The following is a 19276-nucleotide window of genomic DNA, read 5'->3' as shown; positions in this document are numbered from 1 at the left end:
GGGTTCCTCCTCAGACCGGGTTCCTCACCTGGGCTGGACTACTGCCGAGGAGAGACAACAGCACAGGGAACACATACAGCCGTCACATAGAAACAACCTTCGTCGTCAATTTCATCTTTATTCAATATGACAAATATTTCATATTTCATGTTCTGCAGTGGAAGCTAATCATTTAATCCGAGTTGTTCCAGTTAGAAAAGATGGTGTTCCTCCCAGTCTGATCAATACGAGACATGATATCAGACTCGTAAACGTCCAGGTTTTATTCTGTTCCAGGAGCTCAGACCTGAGATCAGTCATTAAACACGAGCAGCATGTTATTTGTGGACGTCCTGCTGTCGAGACTTTAAAACGTGTCTGGATGACTCAGCAGGAATAATAATTAAAAAGAAACAGCTCATTAAAATGAGATTAATCAGTCAGGAAATTCTCTTTTTATCTAATCTTCTGTCTTCTGTTTTATTATGCAGAACATTAATGTGCAAATCAATCTGTCAAGTAAAAAATGTCTGAGACATGCTGAGGAGAAACCTGAAGGCGTCACCTCGGATATGAGATATTATCATGTATTTATATCTTATTTCAGAGACCAAACCTTACATGATAAATATTTCCATCCGAGTCTCCTAACAGAATAAAAACCCGTTCTGTCAGCGGATCGGATGTGATCCAGCTCGACACAGACCTGCAGAGAGACTCGGATCAGACCAGCAGGAAACCATCTCTACCGTAGAAAGGCCGGAATGTGCCGACGCCTCGGTCCCATCAAACAGACCGCGTGCACGTGAACGCCGCGTCCTTACCTGCTCAGCTCCCATCCGGCCTCCTGCAGCTGCACGCCGGCCTGCACGCCCATCTCCCCGCCGCAGCAAGCAGCACACAACCGGGCTGCGGGACGCCACCTCCGGCCGGCGGGCGGGCGGGCTCCGAGTTCCGCTGCTGGAGCACGACCAACACGGGGATTCTGGGAGTACGAGTCCTGATTCAGGAGTCACCTGCTGATGGGAGTTTTTTTTTTTTTTTTTTTTGCCAACTCACGAATCCCGCCTCCGTCTACGTGCAGTTGCGGCGCCGCGCCTGAAGGTGGCGACATCTCACCGAGAACTGAACTCTCCTCACTCATCTGATTCCAGTGATCAATAATCACTTTGTAAACTGGCAGCATCCTGATCAGTCTGAGCTGGTGATCTATTCTACTTTATTGTGCTTCTATAGTAATATAATAAAATTAATACATTATATATGTCAACAATGTAACATTGCTCAGACGGCAGCACTACATTTACATTTAGGTCATTTAGCTTTTGTCCAAAGCGACTTACAATAAGTACATTTGTCAGAAGAAAGAAAACACAACGTATCATTGCTGATAAAGTAAGAGCTAAAAATAGAACAAGTGTTAGATCCTCGTCTGAGTAAAGTAGTAGCTGTTCATCAAACATACCTGAAGAACAACAGTGCTATGATCAGAGTGCTATAGGTAAGGGGTTTTTAGGGGGGGGGGGTGTTAGTGGGTCATGCAGAGTCGAGGTGAAGTCTGAACAGGTGAGTCTTGAGCCTTTTTTGGAAGATGACTCTGCTGTCCTGACGTTGGTCGGGAGTTTGTTCCAACAATGAGGCGCCATCACAACATCCAACAAGTTAAATGATTTGCAAGTAAAAAAGACTTGAGTTTTGTAAGATTTAACAAAATAAAAGACTTATAAAGGTCTAAAAATGCACAAACACCTTAGTCACAAACGCATCACATGGGAGGGGAAACACGACGGCTGTATTTATAATCTGAAGAATAAAAGAGTCCTGAGCGTTTCTGTGGAGTCTTCATTGACCAGCTGAGTTGATTGCAACTCTTCCTGTTTTACTGAACGTTGCTTCATATTACAGTAACATCGCCACATTGCCAGGAAACGGCATCAAGGCTTTTTTTCTCCTTCGGTGACACGTCCATGTTCCTGTTTGACTTTCTCATGCAAATCCACGACGCCGACTGCAGGAATCCTGCTCGCTTTCCCTGCTGCTGAAGGCCTCTCTCGCTCTGCCAGCCAGTCAGCTTCCTGCAGCAGAGAGAGAGAGAGAGAGAGACACAGAGAGAGAGAGAGAGAGAGCCACAGAGAGAGAGAGAGAGAGCCACCTCTGCAGACTCGGGGACATTAATGTCCCGTTTGTCGCCTCTTCCTCTCGGTGTGTTGAAACAAGGATGCCTTTGAGTCTCCCTGTCCAGCTGCACCACCACAAACACTACCTCCCTGTGTGATCCCTCGAAGCCCTGAGAGATGACGGCGGGTTTCAACAAGAAGAAGAAGAAGAAGAAGAAGAAGAAGAAGAAGAAGAAGAAGGAGAATCTGGGCGATAGATGTGATTTTGTTGGGGGGGAGGAGAGACTCTACGTTATCACACATGCAATGATTCTCTTTTCAGGAACTGAAGTGCAGATGATGAACCAGAAAAGGTGCAGAGTGACAGCGAGCTGCCGCGGCCTCGCCGCCGCCTCGGCGCTCTGTGAAAAAGAACCGCAGATGTCACTTCCTGAAGTAAACTGATGGTGCTCAGATGATTGCTCATCACTATCTCTCTAACTCTCCTCCTCCTTCCTCTATGGCTACTGTGTTCGCTCTCTCTCTCTCTCTCTCCCCTCCCCCTTGGTCACACACACACACACACACACAGAAACTGATGTGAGTTCCCCTATCTGTCAGAGCCAGTTCCTCCATTTAAGATGCTGACTTGTTGATGTTGGAGGCCGACCGAGTGACTTTTGTTCACTCGTCTTTTTGCAGCTCTTTTTTCTTTTTGAGGCTCGTTCGAGGCTCCACACGTTCGAGGCTCCACTCTGTTGCAGGCGAGGGCAGCATGAAGTCGCTGATTTGTGGCTGATAGATCTCCTCAGATAGAGAGAGAGAGAGAGAGAGAGAGAGAGAGAGGTTGACTGACACACAGAGCAGGCTTGATAAGCAGAGTTTAGGTGTGGAGTTCAGTCTCGTCAATGACTGGTTGGAGGGCAGCAGCCCCAGCAGCTCTCCGTCCTCTCCACATAAACCCACAGAGGAGCAGCAGCAGGAGGAGCAGGAGGAGCAGGGTCAACATGGAGCTGTAGGGGACTCGCTCAGATGCGGATCACCAGCAGAGGAGGAGCGCCGCCGAGGAGAAGAGTCCTGCGATGAACAAGACCAAGAGGTACATTTAAAAAAGCAGAGCGTGAAGTTTCTCTGAGAAAGTCTGAAGGTGTGACTTTTGTGTGAAGCTGCAGCTCGTCTGTGGTTTGTGTTCGTTTTATCTTCCTGCTTGATGGGCTGCTTCTCTCTGACACTTATTTGAGATGAGAGAGAGACAGAGAGAGAGAGAGCCAGTGTGGCTTTGAAGAGAAAGGTTGCACACACACACACACACACACACACACACGGTCACAGCTCAAATGTTTGACCTGCATATCTGCGTCTCAGATGATGTGTGTCGAGTGAACACAAGCAGCTCTGACATTCAACAGTCACCTTCCTCTCCACATAACGTTCACATATCATTCTTATTATTATTAATGATATTAATAATCATTATTATGGGACGTTTGGTTTTTCTTCAGCTCTTATCAGATTGCCAGGAATGGAAAAGCGTGTTGTGTGTGGAATGTTAAGGTGGTCAGGTGTGTTTAAGAGTTATCTTAGCTACCTGAAGTTAAGGTGGACTGACGGAGCGGCTGCATCGCTGCACTTCCTCCTCCGGCAGGAAGGTCGTCTCTCAAACTCATCCCTCAGTCAGAACTAAACCAGATCGCTTTTCTTTTCTTTGCCTCAATGACGTCGTTCAAGATGCACGAAGCGTTTTCTCACTCGAGATCAACGGAGACTCGGTGTCTTTATACTTTCATTAAAGAGGGGAATAAAAAGCCCTCACATGAACCCCAGACGTGTGCAGGTGAGACAGGAACCAGAAGGTTCTGTGGCGTCTCACCGTCCTCTCCCAGTCTCCAGTTTACTGGTTCACGTCCACCTCGCTGTCCAGGACTTCTGTCCTCGTGTTGGTGGAGGGAAACAGACGTCTCGCCGAGAGTCGGGACACATCTGATGAAAACAAGACTTTTAGTTCCACCTTGTGCACATGCAACGACGGCAACAATCCTTTAAAAAGCCTGTCAGAGGATGATGCAGCATTTCTGTGAGGCACGCTCAATAAATAAATAAATCATTAAAGACAAGAAACAGTGAAGTCAGTTCAGAGAAACATGTGTTTATTTATACGGTAATGTTTAAGGTTTTTCAGATATACAACTTTTTAAAAACTGAGGAAAAATACTAAATTGTAAATCTTTGTAGAGGAAGGAGTGTGTGTGTGTTAGTGTATTAGTGTGTGTGTGTTAGTGTGTGTGTGTGTGTGTGTGTGGTCTGAGTAATTACAGGTATGATGTCACCGATGTCACAGCTGATTCTTCACGAAGATTCGCTGCAAGTTTTCCTGACGACAAAAGTTACAGATACAGTGGATTTATTGTTGCACCAGATGGATGAACGAGAGAGAGAGAGAGAGAGAGAGAGAGAGAGAGAGAGAGAGAGAGCAGCTCACAAACAAGACCTTCAAAGGACCCTGGCTTCAATTAATCAATTAAGAAAAGAAAGAGAGGAATTTGCATATCCCCCCACCGGTGGGAGAGCGAGAGAGGGAGAATGGGGAGGGAGGGGGTGAAGGGGGGGGGGGGGGCAGGAGTCTTGACACGGATGGGAAAGAGAGAGAGAGGAAGGGAGGGAGGGAGGGAGGGAGAGAGAGAGGGAGAGAGAGAGAAAGAGAGAGAGGGAGGGAGAGAGAGGGAGGGAGGGAGAGAGAGAGAGAGAGAGAGGGAGGAAGAGAGAGGAAGAGAGAGGGAGGGAGAGGGAGGGAGAGGGAGAGGGAGAGAGAGGGAGGGAGGGAGAGAGAGAGAGAGAGAGAGGGAGGAAGAGAGAGGAAGAGAGAGGGAGGGAGAGGGAGGGAGGGAGAGGGAGAGGGAGAGAGAGGGAGGGAGGGAGAGAGAGAGAGAGAGAGGGAGAGAGAGAGAGGGAGGAAGAGAGAGAAAGAGAGAGAGAGGAAGGGAGGGAGGGAGGGAGGGAGAGAGAGAGGGAGGGAGGGAGGGAGAGAGAGAGGGAGAGAGAGAGAGGGAGGGAGGGAGAGAGAGAGAGAGAGAGAGAGAGAGGGAGAGAGAGAGAGAGAGGGAGGAAGAGAGAAAGAGAGAGGGAGGGAGAGGGAGGGAGGGAGAGAGAGAGGAAGGGAGAGAGAGGGAGAGAGAGAGGGAGGGAGAGAGGGAGAGAGGGAGAGAGGGAGAGAGAGAGAGGGAGGGAGGGAGAGAGGGAGGGAGAGAGAGGGAGCGAGAGAGAGAGAGAGGGAGGGAGAGAGAGGGAGGGAGAGAGAGAGAGAGGGAGATTTCTAAAGAAAAAAATGAAGAAGTTTCCTGAATGGCTTGAATAGAGCGGAAGGAAGAAGATGAGGAGGAGGAGGAAGAGGAAGATGAGGGAGAAAGTCAACAGAGGAAGAGGAGGGAGGAAGACGATGGAAGAAGAGGAGGGAGGAAGACGTTGGAGGAAGAGGACTGAGGAAGAGGAGGGAGGAAGACGATGGAGGAAGAGGAAAGAAGTGGGCGAAGGAGTTGGCAGTGAGGAAGGTCTTCCTGAAACGAGACCAGTGAAGACCTGAAGGAGCCCCATTGGTCCTCAGACGGGTCGTCGTCCTCATCGTCAGTCACACAGCATCACTTCACAGCAGCGTTTCCATGGAAACACATTTAAACAGAGGGATTAATGATGATGCTGAATGCTTCACCTGTTGGTGGGAAAGCTCATCTCACCTGCTCGGCCCTCTGGGGGAAATTCCCAGACAGACGTCATGACATCAATCACATTTCCCCGTCAGCACTTTTGTGTGCAGCGGCGAGGTCGCGGCGAGTGGCGAGAGTCGCGGCGAGCGCCGAGGTCGCGGCAACGAGGAGATGCTTCACTGTGAGTCAGAGAGAGACGGCGAGTCATAACAGCACCAGGCGATTAAACCTGCACTTCAGAAAACACCGAAACACGACTCCACCTTCAGATCGGGGACACTCCATCGGCACGGCAACCATTTGTTGACATTTAGAGTCAATTCATTGTCTATTGAAGACCTACAGTCGTATATTGAATTACAGAAAAGGGTCAATTTGAAGCACACAGCCGTCTGACGGATCCGGCTTCAGGATCTGGAGCCGGGTCGAGTCAAATCCTCATTAAGGAGCTTATAAAACAACAAGCTTTAATTTGTGGGATTCTTTACCGGTCGGCTGATTCTCCAAATCACCGAGACGTGAAGTCAATATTATTCACGAAAATGACAGATTAACCTGAAACGTCTTTACAGCTGCAGAAGAAACTGGGTCGAAGAAAACAAGAAACCAGGTCAGAGAAAACAAGAAACCGGGTCAGAGAAAACAAGAAACCGGGTCGAAGAAAACAAGAAACCGGGTCAGAGAAAACAAGAAACCGGGTCAGAGAAAACAAGAAACCGGGTCGAAGAAAACAAGAAACCGGGTCAGAGAAAACAAGAAACCGGGTCAGAGAAAACAAGAAACCGGGTCGAAGAAAACAAAAAAACGGATCAGAGAAAACAAAAAAACAGGTCAGAGAAAACAAGGAACAAGAAACCGGGTTGGAGAAAACAAGAAACCAGGTCGGAGAAAACAAGAAACCAGGTCGGAGAAAACAAGGAACCGGGTCGGAGGAAACAAGAAACTGGATCAGAGAAAACAAGGAACTGGGTCAGGAGGAAACAAGAAACCAGTTTGGAGAAAACAAGGAACCAGGTCAGAGGAAACAAGAAACTGGGTTGGAGAAAACAAGAAACTGGTTCGGAGAAGACAAGGAACCAGGTCAGGTGGTCAGGAGGAAACAAAAAACCAGTTTGGAGGAAACAAGGAACCGGGTCGGAGAAAACAAGGAACCGGGTTGGAGAAAACAGCCACCACGGTACACGGCGTGCTGTCTCTTGTTAGTGTTCTGAATTCAGCCGCCAGTGGATGTAATGAGGCGAAGAGGAAGAGATGGAGGTTTTGCTGCCCTGCAGGTCTCCGAGGCGGCGGTCTGGATCTGGACTCCCAGGATGCAGAGAGACTCCCATCAGGGTGTCTGCACCCGTGCAGAGCAGCTTGTAGTATAAATACATCACGTCATAATGTTCACCTATAACAACGTGAGCGTGCACGAGCGTCCACCAGCGTGCACGAGCATCCACCAGCGTGCACGAGCATCCACCAGCGTGCACGAGCATCCACCAGCGTGCACGAGTGTCAACCAGCGTGCACGAGCGTCAACCAGCGTGCACGAGCATGCACAGGCAGGTTTTGTGACCCGGGTGTGTGTGTGTGTGTGTGTGTGTGTGGGTGCAGGTCTGGTCATTCAGGGAACTAACTCGCCGTCAGTTCTGCGAAGTGTTTCCTGGTAATTTCATGACATTAGCTGCCATTCAGACGCCGACACGTTCACAGCGTTACATGACACAAACTGTTGCCACGGAGACGACAATGTCACACACACTTGAGTGCAACGTTGAAAAGTTGGCGACACACATGCAGGTTCAAGGATCTTACTACTACTACTTCCACTCTCTCAAAAGTGAAGCAAAGTTATTAAAATTGTAAAAACATGAAAGGGGTCGTTGAGTTAGTGGTCAGTTAGTAAGTGATTGGTTATTGATTATGAAAGCCAGTCAGACGTTGAACTGAGGAAACAGTCATATGGTGAAACAAACAAGCCTCAGTTGTCTTTGTAAGGACATCTGATGAGAAACTCAGTCTGAAGGACTGAAGGAAAACCTTCTCTGGTCCCCGTCTGACCCCCCCCCCCCAATCACCTTGTAGTCCTGGTTCCAGACCCACTAGACTGAAAACGTCTCTCCTCCTCACACGAGATGATTTTAGAGATTCAACTCTTCTCTCTGATTCACCAGAAGATAGAAACAGGAAAGAGCTGAATGTTTACAGCATCTCACCATCGCTGAGTCGGACCACAGAATGTTGTCGGCAACCAGCCGCTGATAACAGGCTGCAGAGGTTTACATGCTGTCATCTCCTATCATCCATATCAGTAACATGGACAGCAATAAGACCTGCGTGAGACACAACACTGCTGTTGGGAGACATCCAGGTCCTCTAACCCGGCCTCTGGTGCTCTAGACCTGGTCTTTGGCTTGTAGACCCGTCCTGGTGCAGATGTGTGACATGGTGCAGTGACTTCAAAGGTGACCCCATGTTGCCGTTTCTTTCACTCTGACTCAGATACTCAGGGTATAACTACTAACACCATAACTGCTGTTTAAACAGACAGTAACACTACAACAAGTACGTGATGATCTGCTGTTTAAAACCACTTCAAGTCCAGATAACATCCCTGCTCATGTTGTTCGCTGATTTAACAATATATGCCAGGGAAACAATAAAAAAAAAAAAACTTTTTGAATCAAAATCCAATATTTTTGATATATGGACCATAATGTACTAAATGAACATCATGCTGGATTGAAGAAGACTTGAAACTAGAGATTGAGACATAAACTCATGTTTACAATGTTTACTGAGATAATACATCAAGAGAGAAGTAGGACCATTTATCATAGACTTCTATAGAACCAGAGAGGAGTCGCCCCCTGGTGGCCAGCAGAGAGAAGTAGGACCATTTTCTCATAGACTTCTATACAACCAGAGAGGAGTCGCCCCCTGGTGGCCAGCAGAGAGAAGTAGGACCATTTTCTCATAGACTTCTATACAACCAGAGAGGAGTCGCCCCCTGGTGGCCAGCAGAGAGAAGTAGGACCATTTTCTCATAGACTTCTTTACAACCAGAGAGGAGTCGCCCCCTGGTGGCCAACAGAGAGAAGTAGGACCATTTTCTCATAGACTTCTTTACAACCAGAGAGGAGTCGCCCCCTGGTGGCCAGCCGAGAGAAGTAGAACCATTTTCTCATAGACTTCTATACAACCAGAGAGGAGTCGCCCCCTGGTGGCCAGCAGAGAATGCTAGTTTTAAAGGCATTTCAGCTTGGCTTCACTTCTGAGAAGTTGTCTCCTGGTCAGATCTAAACCTGGACAACAGTAAAGTCTGTGAGCTGTGACACCTGATGAAGATGTTTCTGGACTGTTTGTTTGCAGCTGTTCCAGCGGTGGGTGATAGTCAACAGCCAATCAGATGTGAGGATCTGCGTTTCCTCGGATGCTGACCTGCTCTACTTAAAACTCCCTGTCTGTCTCTCTCTCCCAGGAAGGCCAATGGGGAGAGCCGGAAGCTGGTCCCGCGGAGGAGGAACACATGTCCCAGTCCTCAGGACATCACCCGGGCCCTGCAGAGCCCCAGCTCGGCCCCCAGCGCCAGCGCTGCCAGCCTGGATGAGCTCATCCAGCGCTGCCTGAACTGCTTCGGTCAGTGCCGTCCCTACGTGTTTGCATGTGTTCCCAAAGTGTCGTTGCGCTTCATCACAACCAGGTTATATAAACGAGGGGCGAGGGAGAGGAGGGGGGAGAGAGACTGGCAAAGGGCTCATACAATCAGGCTTTGTCCTGTTGGGCTGCCAACTAGCTATTCCCATGCATCTCTCTCTCCTCCCCCTCCCTCTCCCTCCCCACTCTCTATTGGTCGCTTCATCTAAATCACAAAAACACATCCAGAACCAGAACAAAGATCTAGAGATCCTTTAGTTTCAGGAGGTTCAGGGAATCCTGCTCCAAAGTAACGGAGGTGAAGTTATTCTGTGATCATCAAAGGTAAAAATTATACAATAATAATAATAATAATAAACTGAGACACTGACTTGGTTGCATCATGTATGTATGATGAGAACGATGAAAGGATAGATTGTCTGAGGGACAAAATATCCAGAACACCTGGAGAACATGATAATCTATAACTTCATCCTGACTGTCTGACAGAGCCGAGCTGCTGGAGCACCGTGTCGTTGTTGTTGTTGTTGTCGACCACATTCATCCGGTGCTGCTGCTGCTGTGTTTGGCCTGCAGATTCGGAGGGGAAGCTTTCCAGCCCCAGGGGGTCCCAGCTGGTCCACATGACCCTGATGATGCACAGTTGGGTGGTCCCGTCTCAGATGTTCGCCCAGAAACTCCTCACCCTATATCCTCCACCGTGACGCGGCAGGGTGCCCCGGTCCCGCCGGTGCACTGCCCCCGGTCACATGTCCACGTGCACTAATCAGATCAGGAAACAGGCTTAGCTTTGTGTCGCTTGTTGAGGTTGGAGGTGTGAGCGCTGCTGCTGCTGTTTCCATCCTTGACTCGTTCTCTCACCTATAAAGATTGTCCCTCGGAGCGGCGAGGCCTGAGGCGGACGCAGGTCTGCCACCTCATCAGGTGAGTACAGGGTCACATGACTGTGACAGAAGGTGCTTTTCCCTGCTGTTTGTTCGGCCAGTCAGTGTGTTTTCTGTCCTGCTCCGTGGCCCAGGCAGTGGATCGGCCAGTTCCCGGCGGTGTTCGAGGCGGACCCCCTCCTGGAGCAGACCATGGGGGACCTGTGGGCGCTGGTCCGGGTGGACGGCAAGGAGACGCAGTCGCAGCTAATCGACACCTCCTGCTTGTGAGACATGTTTGGATCTGATTCAGAAATACAGGTTTTCTTCATATATAATTTAAAACGTCTGCCGGGCTTTGTGTCTCCAGAGGGCCTCACGCCAACATATTCCAGGCACCTTCACCCTCCGTGAAGAAGAGGAAGGTGTCGTTGATCTTCGACCACATGGAGCCAGATGAGATGGCCGAGCACCTCAGCTACCTGGAGTTCAAGAACTTCTGCAACGTTTCCGTGAGTTCATTCTTTACGAGACTCATGAATGTAGTGTCAAACCACTAAATGTAAACACAGAGGAGGTAAACACTGTTAGCTGTCAGCACGTAGTCTGCTTTACGTTAGTATTTTAACGACAGTGCAGTAGTCTGCTTTACGTTAGTATTTTAACGACAGTGCAGTAGTCTGCTGTACGTTAGTATTTTAACGACAGTGCAGCAGTCTGCTTGACGCTAATATTTTTCCGACAGTGCAGTAGTCTGCTTTACGTTAGTATTTTTACGACAGTGCAGTAGTCTGCTTTACGTTAGTATTTTACGACAGTGCAGTAGTCTGCTTTACGTTAGTATTTTACGACAGTGCAGTAGTCTGCTTTACGTTAGTATTTTTACGACAGTGCAGTAGTCTGCTTTACGTTAGTATTTTACGACAGTGCAGTAGTCTGCTTTACGTTAGTATTTTTACGACAGTGCAGTAGTCTACTTTACGTTAGTATTTTACAACAGTGCAGTAGTCTACTTTACGTTAGTATTTTACGACAGTGCAGTAGTCTACTTTACGTTAGTATTTTACGACAGTGCAGTAGTCTGCTGTATGTTAGTATTTTAACAACAGTGCAGTAGTCTACTTTACATTAGTATTTTAACGACAGTGCAGTAGTCTACTTTACATTAGTATTTTAACGACAGTGCAGTAGTCTGCTGTATGTTAGTATTTTTACGACAGTGCAGTAGTCTGCTGTATGTTAGTATTTTTACGACAGTGCAGTAGTCTACTTTGTTAGTATTTTACGACAGTGCAGTAGTCTGCTTTACGTTAGTATTTTTACTACAGTGCAGTAGTCTGCTTTACGTTAGTATTTTACAACAGTGCAGTAGTCTACTTTGTTAGTATTTTATGACAGTGCAGTAGTCTGCTTTACGTTAGTATTTTAACGACAGTGCAGCAGTCTGCTTTACGTTAATATTTTTCCGACAGTGCAGTAGTCTGCTTTACGTTAGTATTTTTACGACAGTGCAGTAGTCTACTTTACGTTAATATTTTTATGACAGTGCAGTAGTTTACTTTACATTAGTATTTTTACGACAGTGCAGTAGTCTGCTTTACGTTAATATTTTTATGACAGTGCAGTAGTCTACTTTACGTTAGTATTTTACGACAGTGCAGTAGTCTGCTTTACGTTAGTATTTGACGACAGTGCAGTAGTCTACTTTACGTTAGTATTTTTACGACAGTGCAGTAGTCTGCTTTACGTTAGTATTTTACGACAGTGCAGTAGTCTGCTGTATGTTAGTATTTAACGACAGTGCAGTAATCTACTTTACATTAGTATTTATACGACAGTGCAGTAGTCTGCTCTTCGTTAGTATTTTACGACACTGCAGTAGTCTGCTGTATGTTAGTATTTTACGACAGTGCAGTAGTCTGCTTTATGTTAGTATTTTACGACAGTGCAGTAGTCTTCTGTATGTTAGTATTTAATGACAGTGCAGTAGTCTACTTTACGTTAGTATTTTACGACAGTGCAGTAGTCTGCTGTATGTTAGTATTTAACGACAGTGCAGTAGTCTGCTTTACGTTAGTATTTTAACGACAGTGCAGTAGTCTGCTTTACGCTAGTATTTTAACGACAGTGCAGTAGTCTGCTTTACGTTAGTATTTTAACGACAGTGCAGTAGTCTGCTCTTCGTTAGTATTTTAACGACAGTGCAGTAGTCTGCTGTATGTTAGTATTTTACGACAGTGCAGTAGTCTGCTGTATGTTAGTATTTTACGACAGTGCAGTAGTCTGCTGTATGTTAGTATTTTACCACAGTGCAGTAGTCTGCTGTATGTTAGTATTTTACGACAGTGCAGTAGTCTGCTGTATGTTAGTATTTTACGACAGTGCAGTAGTCTGCTGTATGTTAGTATTTAACGACAGTGCAGTAGTCTGCTTTACGTTAGTATTTTAACGACAGTGCAGTAGTCTGCTTTACGCTAGTATTTTAACGACAGTGCAGTAGTCTGCTGTATGTTAGTATTTAACGACAGTGCAGTAGTCTGCTTTACGTTAGTATTTTAACGACAGTGCAGTAGTCTGCTCTTCGTTAGTATTTTACGACAGTGCAGTAGTCTGTTGTATGTTAGTATTTTACGACAGTGCAGTAGTCTGCTGTATGTTAGTATTTTAACGACAGTGCAGTAGTCTGCTCTTCGTTAGTATTTTACGACAGTGCAGTAGTCTGCTGTATGTTAGTATTTTACGACAGTGCAGTAGTCTGCTGTATGTTAGTACTTTACGTTAATGTACTGTCAGTAAGTTTGCCTTTCTGGAAAATAGCATCCTTCCTTTTCTTGAGAAGTCAGTTGCGACTTCCAGATGTCAGAGAACCTTGCAATAAAATGATTGTTTACCTGCCTGACCCACTGCTCTCTGATTGGCCAGTTCCTGGACTATCGCAGCTACGTGCTGCGCGGCTCGGTGCGGGACAACCCGGCTCTGGAGCGGTCCGTCATGATGTGCAACGGGGTCTCCCAGTGGGTGCAGCTGATGATCCTCAGCAGGCACACGGCCCAGCAGAGGGCCCAGGTCTTCACTAAGTTCATCCACGTGGCTCAGGTAAACCCCCGCTGGAGGCTCAAACCGTCACCGGAGCCTTAAACCGGCCTCTGGAGGCACATGCCCACGTTTGCTCCCCTGTTGATATCCTGTGCTGCTCTCTCTTCTCCAGAAACTCAGAGTTCTGCAAAACTTTAACACTCTAATGGCAGTGACCGGAGGCCTCTGTCACAGCTCCATCTCCCGCCTCAAAGACACGTCCAACCTGCTGCCTCCCGACGTCACGAAGGTGGTCCACACATCACAGTTATTATCAGGCAGCGTGTTGATGAGTCATCCCTTCTGTCTTAGCGTCATATTAAATCTTCTCTGACTAAGAAGTGAAGACTAATCCATGAAACGTGTTATATGAGGGGGAGGATTATTATGTTTAGTCTTCTGTTTAAAAAAAAAAAACACTGCCTTATAGAGCACCTTGAATTCGAGAGATCTGTTTTTCAGATTACATTCAGTCTGGCTGAATAAATAAATACAAATAAAAAGTAACATTCATCATTTTTTGTAAATCTAATATATTCTCATCCTTTTGTTAAAATGACATTAGATGAGGACTTGAAACTCAAAGACTTTTCTACGTTGGTAGACCACCGTGTCCTCAAACCCGTGACCTCTCTGACCTTCCAGGCCCTGAGTGAGATGACGGAGCTGCTCTCCTCGCGCAGCAACTACATCAACTACCGGCGGGTCTACAGCGAGTGCGGCGGCTTCAAGGTGCCGATCCTCGGAGTCCACCTGAAGGATCTGATCTCGCTGAACGAAGCGCTGCCGGACTACGTGGATGAGGACAAGATCAACCTGAGCAAGCTGCAGCACCTGTACAGCAACATCACCGACCTGCTGGCGGTCCACGCCTGCACGCCGCCCTTCGAGGCCAACAAGGACCTGCTGCACCTGCTCACGGTACGACACCGACACCATCTTCAGCAAGAATTCAGATTTAAAAAAGATTCCACGAAGATCTTAAAAATATGTTCTTGTAACGCCTCAGCTCTCTCTAGATTTATACTACACTGAGGATGAGATATATGAACTTTCATACACCAAGGAGCCCAGGAACACCAAGATCCAGGTCAGTTAGCTGCACACTCTCTTTGAAGTGGAGCTTTCTCACACCATCACAATCGTTTCACCTCTGTTCACGAGAGAGAGAGACAGAGACAGAGACAGAGAGAGAGAGAGAGAGAGGTCTGTGTTGCTCTGTGGGTGAAACGTCTTCTTCAAAACAAGCCCAGAAACCAAAGCGCCGTACGTTAGGGAAGCGTGTCATGTGGTGGGCGTGTTCTCTCTCTCTCTCTCTCCTTCTTCTTGTTTCTCACATGTGCAGTCTTTTGGTGTCTCATCACTGCGTCTGTTGCTCTGCAGCCCGTCGCTCCGGTGAAACCGCCCGCCGTGGCAGGCTGGGGGTCAGGGGTCACCCCCCGGCTCGACCCCGACACCATCTCCAAACACGTCAAACAGATGGTGGATGTGAGTGTGTGAGGCGGCGGTGGCCTTCTTTCACTTCCTTATTCCCTGGCAGGATAAAGCAGAACTAACTGACATAACTTGCTGTGCCTGACCTGACATGTCTTGCTGCTCTGCTGCCCCCTGCAGTCTGTGATGAAGAACTACGACCACAACCAGGATGGCTACATTTCACTGGATGAGTTTGAGAAGATAGCAGCCAACTTCCCCTTCTCCTTTTGCACGCACGAAACTGACAGGTGAGGAAGCAGCAACGCAGGAGAGCCTGTCTGTCTTCATGAACAACCCTGTCTCACTCTCGTGAACGTTTGTGCCCAGGGAGGGAGAAATCAGCCGGGAGGAGATCACCTCGTACTTCATGAGGGGGATGTCCATATGTGCCAAGCTGGGCTACAACTTCAATGCACACAACTTCCACGAAACCACGTACAAGCGGCCCACGTTCTGTGAGACCTGTGGAGGCTTCGTGAGTATCCATGATGATTATTATGCTTTACGTAAAAAGGCCATAAAAGGCCAATGAAGCAGCGATATCACGTGCATCGTGTGTGTCCTCTTTCAGCTGTGGGGCGTCATCAAACAGGGATACCACTGTAAAGGTAAGAACACAACATCGCATCAAAGAGTCATCAGCTTCATCGGAGCAAGACGATGCTCCCCCAAAGTAAAGCTCAGTTCAGCCACATCACAGACCCCTCTGAGGTTTTTCTTCTGTTTGAGTGAACTGATCCTTTTTTTTACGTCACCCGTTCTGTCTCTCAGACTGCGGGATCAACTGCCACCGACACTGCCGAGACCTGGTGGGGATGGAGTGCCTGAAGAAGCACAAGAATACGACGGGGTCCTGCCCCTGCACGCCGGCCCCCGACCCAAGAGTCAAGGGTAACGGCTGGAATGCGTCCTCTCTCCACCACACAACACAAAATGCCCTGCTTTTAACGCAAACCTGAAGTACACAGATGTCTTGTCCGCTCTTTCAGGCTCGGAGGAGGAGGCCTTCATTTTCCCCCAAAGCGACGAGACGGAGAACAACCGAGGCGGCTCTCTTTGGAAGAACAACAGCGACGACTCGTCACTGTCGGACCGATCCACTCAGACGGATCCTGGAGTCTGGACTCCTGAGAAGGACAAGAGGGGGAACCACCACAACTCTCTGGTGCATGCATCCCCAGACAGAAAGGTGAGACGGGACACCAGGTAGTTCCTGCAGGAGGAGGGAGATTCCCAACCCGCTCTCTTTATATCTTGTTTGAATGTCACAAATGCTCAGCATGACATTTCTGGAGCGAGTCCATTCGACTTTAGTCCAAAGTACAGAAGCTTCAGGGTTCCAACACCTTCTCCAGAGTCACATTCCAGCACTTTTCAAGCATTTCAAGGTGCATTTCCATGCTTTTCCAGCCCCTTCCAGCTGTGGTAAACTCCATATTTGTACCAATCCAATGGTCAGTATTCAGTCTACTTATGATGTCACTTGTTGATCACATTAAATGAGATGTTCTTGTCCTCTAAACAACCAACATGATGTTTGGAGACAGCTTTTTACAGAAGGACCACAAATGAAAGGAAAACTAATTCCACTAACAGATCCACAGAAATATAATCACCAACTATTTTCATCATCTGTTCATCATCAAAAGTCATTTTTCATAAAGAAATGTCAGAAAATGCTGTTTTCAGTCCCTCAAATATGGAGATCTTCTTTTCTCTGTTCTATCATAGATGTCATCACATACAACACACATTTATAGACCTTTATTCTACATCCAAGCACTTTTCACACCTTGAAAACACCACACTAAAATTCAACTGTTTTCAAGGATTTCCAGCACCCGTACCAGCCCTGAAGCCTACGATGAGTCACTTTAAAAACCTCCTTTTCCTGCAGAGGTAAAGCTCATGAGATAAAACGTCAGATGACAGCGAGGCCATCGCCACCTATAAATAAAAACTAAAGGAAGACACACACAAAATCTAGTTTTTAAATTAATTAAAATTAAACTGCTATAATTAATTAAATCAGTCACAATAATTCTTCGTACCTTTTATGCTGAATCATCATCGTCTTCTATTAAGGGAACCAGGAAGAGTCGGTAAATAAAAAACACCAAGTTTAGAGATATTTTCTATCTGTGTAACCATTCAAATGAAAGCTTGCTTGGTATTATTTTCAAATATTTCCCAAAAAAACGCCAAATGTTGACAAAAGAAGTCCACACTTCATGTACCAGTCCAGCAACGTTTTTCCCACCCAAAAATAATCAAAAGTTCTGGACAAAATCCGGTAACCCGCCCAACCTGGCAACGCGCCGCTCACAGGTTAACGTGCAGTGACGTCAGTAGCATTACGAGCGCACTTATTATTATATTATATGTAAAAAAAAACACAAATAAAACACCAATATATTATGACATAGTAGTTATCTTAGTTAGCCTCGGGCCTGTACTTAGCTCAGCTAGCCTCGGGCTAGTTAGCCAGTAGTTATCTTAGTTAGCCTCGGGCCTGTACTTAGCTCAGCTAGCCTCGGGCTAGTTAGCCAGTAGTTATCTTAGTTAGCCTCGGGCCTGTACTTAGCTCAGCTAGCCTCGGGCTAGTTAGCCAGTAGTTATCTTAGTTAGCCTCGGGCCTGTACTTAGCTCAGCTAGCCTCGGGCTAGTTAGCCAGTAGTTATCTTAGTTAGCCTCGGGCCTGTACTTAGCTTAGCTAGCCTCGGGCTAACGAGGGGTTTCCTTCCGGTGAAGCGAATAAAAAACGATGCATTTCTCGTCATGATCGTCATCATTAAAAAAAACGCGGCAAATCAGCTAGCGACGGGATTTATGGGAAATGTGGTTTCATAGATGAGTTTTAAAAACCCTCTTGGATTTCTAAACATGAGGGGTCAATATCCAGTAAAAGTACAGCTACTTGTGTTAAAAAATACTCATGTAAAAGTAGAAGTACTGATTGTACTTATTTACTCACGTAAAAGTGAAAAAGTAAAAAAGTATCCCTATTAAGAACATTTCTCCTGGCTGTTTTTTTCTTCTTAGCAAGACTGAATCTCATGTCATATAAATGAGTGAAAATAAAAACTGATTCTGACATTTCAACTTTATTCTGGAAATACAAAATTAATAACTCATCCCTCCCTTCTATCTCTTGTCCTCAAACTATTTTATATTCAAGTAAATTGTCTGATTATTGATAAATGGGGGTGCCAGCTCTTTTGGTTTTATGAGTTTTAAAGTACAAAGGAGATGAACAGAATTTAGATTTGCCAAATTCAAGAGCAACATCTGTCTAGCCAATTGATGTTGTTCCTATAATATTGTGTACGGGTTTGTGCGTGTGTCTTTGTTGTACTTTGTTGATCTTGTGTCTACTGATAGAGTATTTGTATTTTTATTGTGTATTGTATCTTGTTGCATCGGCCTGTTTTGGGGACTACAGATGGAAATGATTTTTGGTGCATGCATGTTTTTAATTTCTGAATAATTAATGTAATATTGCAGGTTGTCCCTTGATGAATGAACGTCCATCCATCGTCTACCGCTTATCCTGTATTCAGGGTCACGGGGGGGGGATGAAGGTGATAAATACATATTGATTCTGATGTGGTCTTGCAGGTCAACACGCTGCCTCAGAGGGCCCGAGGATGCTCCATGCCCGTCTCCTTCCTGCAGGAGAAGATGGAGGAGCTGCAGCTCTACAAAGACAAGAGCCGAGAACCCGACTGAGCCTCCGTTTCCTCTTCCTCGTGGAGCGTACCCTCCAGACGCCGTCTCACGGCTGGTGTTGAACTATGACATTAACTGGCCACAAACACCACAAAGCCAGAGATTATATGTACAGACTCCCTCGTCTTCAATGTTGTTATTTTATTGCCTCATTTAATTTTGGCTGATCATTTTAGGCTTCAAACACCAGACTGTCCAACCAATAATTTATGTTTGTTTTGTATTTTTTTAAACCGGTGCTGGAACCATCAGGTCCTTCATGAGGACTTTCCTGGTCCTCTTCACTCAGAACTCACGCAGGGTAGGAAACGAACACTAACCTTTACAAGTGTAACTTTGGCAGCTATGCGACAACTCTGCTCATGAATTAGGACAAAGAAAGAAAAATTCAGTCTGAAGGTTTCTCAAGTCCACTAGATCCTGGTGATCCTTAAGGAAAGCTTTGTGGTCAGCAGCAGAAACCAGCCTCGGGTTCTTTTGAAAACCTACATCAGGTTCCCGGAGACAAAGACAATCCGTCGACCTCAAGTTACCGCTGCATCTGTTCCGTTCAGTCTCTGGTTCTATCAGGAAACATCTCGTCCACGATGTGAACCCACGTATCCGGTGATGGAGGCCTTCGTTCTTCCGTGAACACGAGGCCGAGCACAGAAGACGTGCATTTCCTGCCCTCACAACACCGTTGTCTTTCCCAATGTCTGCGGCCGCTTGAGGCTCCGCA

At 46.7% G+C, this 19276-nt stretch overlaps 1 protein-coding gene across 1 annotated transcript; it reads left to right on the top strand.

The window, feature by feature from the left end:
• Positions 1–1668: 1668 nt before the first annotated feature.
• rasgrp4 (RAS guanyl releasing protein 4) lies at positions 1669–19265 on the top strand. The gene is given in 19 exon segments (XM_084019533.1): positions 1669–3174; positions 9237–9394; positions 9989–10113; positions 10117–10173; positions 10175–10248; positions 10250–10336; positions 10431–10562; positions 10646–10787; positions 13198–13371; positions 13484–13600; positions 13996–14271; positions 14360–14440; positions 14734–14838; positions 14965–15074; positions 15154–15301; positions 15398–15434; positions 15598–15717; positions 15816–16015; positions 18445–19265. Coding segments are annotated over 19 exon segments (2271 nt in total). The 5' UTR covers positions 1669–3157; the 3' UTR covers positions 18556–19265.
• The last annotated feature ends 11 nt before the right edge of the window (positions 19266–19276 follow it).

Source organism: Eutrigla gurnardus (genome assembly GCF_963514095.1).
Source record: "Eutrigla gurnardus genome assembly, chromosome: 10".
Lineage (NCBI taxonomy): Eukaryota > Metazoa > Chordata > Actinopteri > Perciformes > Triglidae > Eutrigla > Eutrigla gurnardus.
This window is presented reverse-complemented; position numbering and strand designations above follow the sequence as displayed.